Raw genomic sequence first — 10,208 nt, 5'->3', positions numbered from 1 at the left:
TCTGTCCAAAGATACCGAAAGCAGAAAGTGCAGCCTATATGCAAAGAATGAAACATTTGTTTGATTTCAGAGTGTTTTGTCTTTACAATTGGAAATTAGCATTTGCCTTTGGTCTTCAGAAGAATTTCATAACGTTGCTTTAATTGAAACCTCTCTTCACAATAAAAAGCAAAGGAAACTGTTCTAGCATCACGCAACAGGAGCGAGGTCACTTCGCAGATGTGGTTCTCCCAAGCTTGGCCTAATTCTGCTGCTGTTTCTGCACCAGTGAAAGTGAAAGAAGATCAAGCTTCTAAATTTAAAGACTGCAGACTCAGCCTTCCTACCGCCTCATGTCCTTACCTTTAAGCATATAAGAAGTCTTGCTGACCTCTGAAGGACAAGCATGGGCAAAGGATATACAGGTAAATCTCGGCAAGGCTAGAACAAGTGGCGGTTAAGAGAGACGTAATAGGGTAAGACAGAAAAGCTAAGCTGCCTTAGAAATCAGAAATAGAGACAAAGGAACATCTGTTCTTGTGTTCTGAAAAAGACTACACCAACAAAGGTAACACTTTCTAGAGGCGTTATTACAACACCGAACAATAAAAATTTCTGCATTTGGCAAGGTTTAAGCGAGCACGGCCGCTATTGCCTTTCTGTTCAGTGCGTAGTTTTAGCCTCCTAATTACAGGAAATGTCTATGAGGTAGGTAGGAGTGACATTCAAATGTACAATAATCTTATTTACTGTACTTACATTAATGGGCTTAGATTCCTCAGAAGCACGCATGTCATCCTACAGAGAAGGAAATTATTTTGAAGATCCTTCGCTTTTAGCCCTTCATTTTAAATTTATAGCAGCTGGCTCTCAAGTCCTTTTAGTCCTTCATTTCAAATTTACAGCAGTTCCCTTTTCAATCCCTTGCAAGGTAACCGCCCAGCATTTTGCAGCACGCGTGGCAGGGGGGCTGCTCTGCTGCAAAGCCTGTCTCCAGCTACGCGGTTTAGTTGCAGTATCTCAAACTGACTACAGGATGACGGCAAGTTAAAACCTCTGCTCTGGCAGAGCCATTACGGTGATGTTTAAGTGCGTTCACCATCGCGCCTTTGGTGGAGGTGCAGGATCGAGATCAGAGGGTTTTGAAGAGCGGGCCCTGCAAGGTATAAACCCTCGTCTATAAATACGAAGACTGCTGTGGCTGTGTGGCAATAAATAACCAGAACATGGAATGAAATAAAATGACCCGTAAGCATTTAGCAAAAGCCAGAAAATCCCCGCGCAGCCGGGGAAGGGCCCGCCGAGGCTGGGGCGGGCGGGACAGCCCTCAGCCCCCGCTCCCCACCACTAAGGAGCCGCGGCCCCGCTCCCAGGGCCGGTGCCCGGCCCGGAGAACCCTGGCGGGGCCGGGACGGGGCGGCGGGCCGCGGTGCCCCTCGGGCGGGGGGCGCCGCGCCGGGGCCGGGTAGGCCACGCCCGGGGGGCGGCGCGGGGGGAGCGGGGCCCCGTGCCGCGCCGCGCCGCGCCGTGCTCTCCCGCCCGAGGCGGGGCCGCTCTGCAGCGCCCCCGGCGGCCGCTCGGCCGGCGCCGGCTACGGCTCCTCCCCCCGCGGCCGCCGCGGCGGCGCGACTCCCCTCCCTCCCCCTCCCGCCTGCTCCCCCGTCGGGCTGAGCGCCATGGACGCCGCTGCCTGCCGCCCGCCGCCGGGCCCGGGCCGCCGACGCCTCGCCTTTTCCCCTGTCCCACCGCGGCGCTGAGGAGGGGGTCGGCTCCGGCAGGCCGAGGTGAGCAGCGGGGCAGGGAGGGCGGAGGGACCGCCGCTGCCGGCGCTGAGGGATTCGGCGCCTTTCCTGAGCCGCCAGGCCGGGTCACCCTGCCAGGCCTGCGGCTGGCCGGGAACTCGAGCGGCGCTGCCCGGGCCTGGCGGGTCGGTGCCGGTAGGCCCGGAGGGAGCGGGCCGGGAGGCTCGGCCGCGGGCCGGGGCCCCGCGTGGGGGGCGGTGGCGGGTGCCGGCAAACCTCGGTGTGGGGGCGGCGGGGCCGAGCGGGGCGGAGGGGCTGGGGAGCCCCTCACGGGCGGCCCGCCGTGCGCGGGGGCGGCGAGGTGGCGCGGGGGCGGCGAGGTGGCGCGGGGGCCCCCTTTCCCGGGGAGGGGTGGGGTGTCGGCCGGGCCCCCGGCGTGGGGAGGGGGCTCGGGGGCCCGCCTGGTGTCTCGGTGTGGGCAGGCCCGGGCGGCGGCGGGGGTGCGCCGGGCCGCGGCCGGGCCCCGCTTGCGGTGCGGCCCTCCCGGAGCGGAGAGGCCTGTCGCCCCGCTCCGTTTCTGCTCGGCGCTTCGCTTCCGTCTGGTTAGAGCCCGCTTGGGGTGGGAGGACGGCAGGTGCCTGTATCGAACTTACCCCACTTTCACCCGCTCTCTTAATTTTCCTGTTTCTGTTGCCTTCACCCTTCCTTTCTTCCTTTCTTTCCCCCCTTTCTTCCCACCCTCAGCTGAAGTTAATAATTTAGTCGCGCTAAGGAGACGTACTATGCTTACAATACAGTTCCACTTGTACTGGCTGGAAGTGGCTTTATTTAGTCTTGGAACAGGAAATACAGTCTGTAAACAGCTCGGAGGACCATAGGCATTGTTTAAAGCGCAGAACATGGATTTGGTGACCTGAAGTTATTTCTCAGAGCAAGACTACAGCAGTAACAAAAATATATAAGTGGCAGGCAGTAAATGAGTGATCTGTAGTGTCGTTATGGTCCTAAATTATAAAAAAATTCTATCTGTTGTACTTTGTTTTGTCACTTCTTTGAGTCCAAAGCTATTGTGAAACAGCGCTGCTGATTCAGTGTGCGTTTCTCCATATAATACCAATTTCTGAATCCCTTTTGTAGATGTGCCCTTGGAGGAGTTATTTTTTAACTATTAACTCATTAGCAGCAAGTAAACAACTAGGCAGACTTTGTCCATATGGAGCTTCTTTCTCCCACCGATACTCCCCCCCCCCCCCCCCCCAATTTGTGGGGATACTGTCCAGCATTTCATATTTATATGAGAGTTTGGTAAACTAATTCTTTTTTTATAAGCTATATTCAAAAAATGGTCAACTCTTTTCATGTATGTTTAATTTGGAGAGAGAGGTTTGTAACCTTTGTTTCAGTTTTTATATGAAAACAGTCATGTTTGCTGTCGTCTTAGGCATGGGAGGTGAATTTGATTATTTGTTAGTAAAACAAAGTGAAAAGCAAGTGCATAGGTCAAAAGTGTCTCAACATTTTAAAGGGACTTTCTTGGTCTTCAGCTTGCATGTACAACTATGGCATTGGGCCAACAAATAATGCTGTTTTCCTTATATGTACATGAACTATTTTAATTATTCACTGCAGTTTTTAAAAGCTATGAATTAAATATTTTTTGTTTCTAAAAAAACCCCAAACAACAAACCCCTAACTCTTGAAAATGGAAGTGATTCTTAAAATGCCTTTTTTGTCGTTTGACTTTAAAAGCTTATTTTCCGTATGTTCGAATACTGTTTTAAAAGATGAAGGACTAATAAACTACTGCAAAGATTCTGAAGTCTTTAATTGTGCATCTTCTTTTTTGTGGGTTTGTACTTAAAATGTGACATTTGAGGTTTCTCTGTATTTGAATACTTTAGTGAGTATACTTCAGAAAGTTGGATGCTTTATAATACAGTGATATGAAAGGAAAGGGGATAGGCAAGACAGCACCATTTTTCTATTAGCTTTGAGAATATACACAAGGGTTAAGCACAGTTTTTCTATTCTGAATTTTAATTTTGAGTTATCCTGTTAATAAGAGTAGGTCTAAGTCTGGTGTGACTGTCAGCTGGAACTAGAGATTTATTTCCAGTGAAACAGAAAAAACTCAATTACTGCTTACTCACATATGAAGCTTGAAAAAAAAAAATTGCTGGTCAAATATGTGTAAGTTTTCTTAATGTCAGCCCAAAAGTATGCTATGCATTTTAGAGATGAGCAAATCCAAAATGTTTAAAGCCAAGATTGTGATGATTATATTTTTTTCCCTTTTTCTTTCCAGGTGAAAACTGCAAAAGCCTAGGGCTTGCTGAAGAGGAGACATAGATTGTGCTCAAGTTAGTGTGGCTTGGACAATTAAGGGATTTTTCTGGTACTTGTTAATTTAAGCAGAGGCGGCTTTTTGTTTTTTAAAAAAACCAACATGGCAGATGTGGACCCAGACACATTGCTGGAATGGCTGCAGATGGGGCAGGGAGATGAAAGGGATATGCAGCTAATAGCACTGGAACAGCTATGCATGCTACTTCTGATGTCAGACAACGTGGATCGCTGTTTTGAAACGTAAGTAGTTTGGCTTTCATTTATGGAATGTTATTTTCCTCTCTTGGTAGCTGGATATAACATTTAACATTCCTAGAAACGTTCAGCCTCAAAAATGTTTTTACAGACTGAACTTGAGTGTAGATCACTGAAATGAAATGTTTCAGCTAGTGTTGTGTGATTAAAAAGGTCGTGTCCTGTGGGTGATCCGCAGTGCCCATTCCGACACATGATCCCGTTGTTTAATTTAAAGAAATGTGTTTAGAGTTGCAATGTGGAAGTGCTGGGGTTTTGTTTTGTTTTTAATGGTAGAGAAAAAGTTTTTTTGCATTGAAACTATAAGGATCACCTATGTATATTCAAGCATCCATACTCTCGCAACGCTTTTCTCGAGATATAGTAGCTTTTTCTGAGCTCTGTAAATCCAGGCAAAAATCACAAATATTAACCACTGTTCACACAAATCTTTTGCCCCTTCTCGGAGGAATGTTGCTGTCCATGCCACCTGCCTCCCCAGCTGCGTTTGTGGGCTTCCTGTAGCAGGGTTGCTGCCCTTACTCCTTGTACATTTCTCACTGCACAAAATGCCGACGTAACCACTTCTGTTACTTGGTAGTGTTGCTGTGCACGTGTTACCCTGCTTCCTGCCAGGGCCTGCCGGTAGTATAGGAAGGAGGTTGGAAAAGTGTGAACAATCACAACTTTTAAATCTGACATAGCTTATGGGTTTTTTTGGTGGTTTGTTGTTTTTTATTGGTTTGTCTCCCTAGTTCTACTTCTGATGCTCTTGCATCTCTCCTCTTTTCCATCTTTTTTTATTACTCTCTCTTTCCTTTCTTTTGCATCTCAGAGCATGGCTAATGTCTTTCTGATACGTCCCGCTCCTTAGGAGTGTGGGTTTAGAAGCATTTAAGAAGGTAGCTGTTTGTTACAGTGTTTAGTTTTGTAGCCTTGAAGAAGAGAACAGTTTTTGGGCTTAGCTCCTAAAAGCTGTTCATCTTTCACGGCTTCTTTTATTACAGGAAGTGTAAAATTCATACATCTCTAAGTTGGGTTTGCAGTAGTTATGTAACAGTGAGCACAGTTTTGTACATGGCTTTAGAATTTGAAATTGCCTGATCTCGGCCTCCATGAGCTTACAGGCAAAATTTTGGCTTGAAAGAGACTTACTGTAGGGAGATGCATTCGACTTCCCTGTCTGTCCCTCGTGGCACTGATAATGGTGGAGCACTATGTTTTCAGCCTCAGAAAAGCTGATTTACTGGCTTGTTAATTTGCTGCTGCAGGAAAGAATTTGGTAGTTAATGATTTTTTTCTGACAAATCCAGGAACTTCCTGCTTCAGTACATTCAGTGTAGAACAGAAGTAGAAGTTTGAGCATAAGCATTTGTAAGGATATCTTCTGGGTATTTGAGGATCAGGAATGAAATGTCAACTTTTAATATAAACCAGTTGTGGGTTTTATGCATTTTATTTAGAACAGACTTTTATCTCAACATAAACAAATTAAATGGTCCAAGTGCTTTTTTTTTTCTTAAAGTATAGGTAATGAAGGCTCTATTATTGCAGTGTTGTGGTTTTAAAATTAGGTTTTATGGCTGAAGGAAGAAACATTTAAAATACCATTTGGCTTTTATTTTTTGTTTTGTGCCTCGGTATAATTTAATTTTACTGGCCTTCTAAGTTGTTGATCTCTTGCTGTTGTAAGCTTCCCTCAAAGGCAAACAGGAGGATAAGGTGTAAATTGGGGAAAAAGTTACCAAGGTTCCCTGCGGGTTCAAGTGATTTTACAATAAAGTTAAGACTTGCATCTTTTAATTGCCACTGTGAATACACTGAAGATATAGTTCCATGATATTTGGTGAGCTGACATAATTGCTCATTGCCTTCAAAAGGGAGAGCTGTTACTTCTCATTTATTGCTCATATTTTTTATTCCTCCCAACAATATTCTTGCTTCATGCCAGTGTCAGGGCTTACTGGACTCCTCTAATTCACTAAAAAGCAAGCTGCTCTTTAAACCCACTGAAGAAGGTGGCTAGTTTTCTCCTGTTACAGTGAATTACAGCAGGTTGTAGAGGTGTCTGATGAGTACTGGAGGTGGAACTGTGTAACTGGAAGTAAGGGAGAAGCCGAGAAAAGTATACACTCTTCAGTGGAGAAATTCTCCGTGGATTGTCTTGGGTGTCTGTGGTATCACAGCCTACGTTTTGAGGTACATAAATAGATGATGTCTGGAAAAGTATTTTTTGAATCTTTCTAAATGACAGTTCAAGTAGCCAAATCCGTCATGTGCTGAGTGTAACTAAAATAATCCTTCATAATATTTTAAAGTTGCTTTTCAGCTATGTTTTTAAAGGAATTATTGCTTGTCTAAATAGGAGATTTAATATGTGGCAGAAGAGTTGCCAAACACATTTTTCAGGAACTAATTTTGAAAATGTTTTCAGTGTATGCCTGATTTATAATGTGGACATACTTTTGTTGGTAAGAAAGCCAGCCTCTGGACTTAACAACTTTTTTTTTCTTCTATTAAGCAAGAAGAGTGTCCCCAAATTTTTGTATGCTGTGCTGACGTTTTTCAAGACCTTGGAGTTGTTTATTGCTATTAATTATGTTGACTAAGAAAACATTTCATCTGTGGAATTAAACAACTGTAAGATGGAAGTTGGAATCTTAAAATAGTCAATTTCTTGGAGAATGAAATGTGATGTTTTTCAGGGATCAGTTAGAGCGACTTTAAATGTTAAGTATTAGTCCACTTTTACATACAAAATTATCTACTCTTATGACATAAGCTAAGAAAAAGCTCATCGTTCTAGTGAAGTACCTCTGGTGATTAACAGCTGTGTATGGTGAGGACTGACAAAGCTACGAAACAGACACACATGAAAAACATTGAGATGAATGCTGCGCATTTTCCCTAAAAGCACAGTACTGTTTCCAGCCTGGTTTCTTAAGGGGTTAAGGGCTATACACAGCCTCACTTAGCAAAAGAAGATCACAAACTTGGGGGAGGTGTAGGGGAGGAAGTACTGAAATGATGGATTCAGAATGTTGTACTTCATTATTGTAGTAAAGTAATAGGGTTGCTTTGCAAGCATATTCTCAAGGTATTGGTATATTTTAAAGCTAGTAATTTGTATCTACAGAAGTAACAGATACTGAAACTAGTGTTTCAGATCAAAATAGAAAAATGAAAAGTAGGCACAAATATATGGTTCTGTATTTCCTAGTGTTCTGGCACACGTCTAGCAGTATCAAAACAGGTTGTGGGGTATGCAGCCAGTAACAGGTAGTGATGCCAAATAATTGACGTTTCTTTACTTCTCTCCAGATTTACATATTACATCTGGTTAATTTATTTTTAGTGTTACTCATACGTTAGCATTACAAAAATCAGCGGCATATTCATCTTCTGGTGATAATGACTCACAGACAACGTTAGTCACTTAGCGTGAAGAACGGCTAACTTGTAACCAGCAGCAAAAGCCAGTAGCTTGAACTGCGGAAACCTAATGAGTGAATAGAAATGGTTCTGTTAAATAGTTGAATTGGAGTAAAATAGTTTAAACTCATGATTGTGTTAGTCACACTAACACAGTTAAACTGTGTGCAATTAAGTCAACTTTAACAGGAGTTTCAAGTATGCCTTTTATATAAACATAATTGAAATGATATTTTTAGTGTTTAAATTGTTGCAGGTAGTTTCAAAGACAATGTAGAGGCTGTTAGTTACAATCTCATGTTACTAAAGTAGCCCTTTTCCACATAGGTGTTTCAGTTTGTCTTTTCTGCCCTGTCTGATTTTTTTACTTTATTTTTGGTGAAATAAAATGAGAACTCCTCAGATCTGGGCTTTGTGTTGCTATTTTCTTTCTCTATCTGCCAGAGTAAAAGTATTTAGCAAGGAAGATTTTATTTAATTATTTTCCTCAATTACAAAGAAAACCTGTAGAACAAGGCAGTAGTGTGATAAGTAAAGTAAAACCTGAACAAAATCTTTTCTACACTGAATAGATGAAATAAGCCTTATTAAGGTTCAAAAAGAGAAAGCATATCTTCCCCTTTGGCTGTGTGAGTGTGTTGTGATAAAACTGACAGGCTGAGAGGGCAGCTCTATCTGTATCAAGGTGGTTTCATATTGTGTGCCCTACAGATTTGCTCATTCTGTTATTTCAAGGAAAAAAAAAGTCAGGCTATTATTACAGTTTTGTGCTGGAGTGGAGCCATGAGTAAATGAGGGTAAATATTGCTGTCAACAATAGAGTACAGTTTTCATTATTTTAAACCATGCCAAGCATATGTTCTTGGTGAATTATTAGTTTGGGCTAATGCAGAGATCTCAATAAATAAAATTTTATAAGCTTTACAACGGCAAGACTCATGTGATTCCTACTAACTTTTTTTGCCTTTTAATGAAGGCAGAGGATGTGACAGCAGTGAAAAGCCAGCACTGGAGTCGTTCACTCTGTGGTCTCCAATGTAACTAGGATCTTCAGCATCTTGAGAGTGCTTTTCTGAGATGGAAGTAGGGGCATGTGCTATATTTTTCAGGGAGCTATCTTGTTGCAGCGTAATGTCTAGAAATATTCTGGTTTTTAAGGCTGTGTTTTGTTGCTGGGTGGTTGGGTTTTTTGCAATGGTTGAGAGTTTTAATGTGCTAATGTCTTTCTGGTTGCTCTTTGTGAAATGGGAATTATGGCCTCATTGTCACAGGTGTTATGGAAATTAATTAGCCTTGTCTAGTCATTTTGAGAGCCTTAATGGTTGCGAAGGCCGGAAGGGAAGATTAGGTCATCTAAATTGACATCTCCTCTTCTGTCATAGGCCCCTATATTTTACGTGGTTATTACTGAATTTAGCATCTTGTTCAATACAAGGATAATCTGTAGTTAATGCTTCCAGTAGGGCATCCTACCTAATTTTAGCCTCTGTTTCACTAGTTAATCTGCTGCCTAGTTGCCTTTGAAATTTGCTTGTCCTCTTCTATTTGAGTGGGCCAGAGTTCTGCATTCTGTGGTGGGAAGTCAGTGCACCTTTTCCAACTGAATTAAAAGCCAATACTGTTGTTACCGTGAATGTACTTGCACACAAGTATCTTGTCAGCTGCTGGTCTTCCTCCCCCTCTCCAGTTCTTCAATTTCTAAATTCTTTGGAACTATTTACCAGTGTTGGCTTCATCCATGCAGTTTATAGTAGTACATTTAACTGTTACCAGTTACACACCCCAAATTTAGTTAGATGTTTCCAAAACACTGTCCAGGAAATGTGGTTTTAGTTTATCTTCAGAGTTACTTTCCAGGATCTGATTGCTCACTTCTTAGGCATGGCTTGATGTATTACCTAGACTATGATCTGTAACTCGGCATTTGGGTGTTAAAACACATTTTGTTTAAATGAGTCCACGCCTCTGAGTAGTCCAGACAATGCTGCATAACTCATCACACTGTTTGCCACTATTTATTAGTCTGTCACTTTTTCCATTGAAGTATCAGTAGTATCATCAGGTGTCCTTTGCTTTGTTCGAGGCTTTGTGTGTGAGATAAATTGAAGTGATACTTAAAAGTACCACGCAAAAGATGGGTGCAGAATTTTAAGGCGGCGAGTTAATGATCTTTTGAAAGATTCTATTGCCTAATAGATTGGATCAGACCAATAAAATAGGTATTACAGGAATTTCAAATAGTGGGTTTCCTGTCTTGAATGACTGAGCTAGTCAAATTACTTTAAATATTGGCCTCTTACAAAGAGGCTCTGTATGACGCATAGACAGGGTAGATGGTCAGTAGATGGGTAATGGGGACATGGAAGTTGTCTTGTTTAGGTTGCCTCTCTTGTAGGGCACCTGGAAATCCAGCAGAAGCCAGTGGGGAGATGTGCATATTTAGGGGCGTTTACAAATACATCCTTTTTATTTTAA

General features: G+C 43.1%; 1 protein-coding gene across 9 annotated transcripts in view; it reads left to right on the top strand.

Annotated features, from left to right (window-relative positions):
* The first annotated feature begins 1,612 nt into the window (after window positions 1-1,612).
* The window catches only part of HECTD1 (HECT domain E3 ubiquitin protein ligase 1), a 63,960-nt gene continuing 55,364 nt past the window's right edge, over window positions 1,613-10,208 (top strand). For all 9 annotated transcript variants that reach the window (XM_064460200.1, XM_064460197.1, XM_064460196.1 and 6 more), the window contains exons 1-2: window positions 1,613-1,763; window positions 4,027-4,307. In XM_064460200.1, coding sequence (XP_064316270.1) covers window positions 4,168-4,307 — 140 coding nt within the window. In that variant the 5' untranslated portion in view covers window positions 1,613-1,763; window positions 4,027-4,167. The remainder of the gene's footprint in view (window positions 1,764-4,026; window positions 4,308-10,208) is intronic.

Source organism: Phalacrocorax carbo, chromosome 9 (genome assembly GCF_963921805.1).
Source record: "Phalacrocorax carbo chromosome 9, bPhaCar2.1, whole genome shotgun sequence".
Taxonomy (NCBI): Eukaryota; Metazoa; Chordata; class Aves; order Suliformes; family Phalacrocoracidae; genus Phalacrocorax; species Phalacrocorax carbo.
The sequence above is the reverse complement of the archived record's forward strand: the minus strand, read 5'-3'. Positions and strand labels throughout refer to the sequence as shown.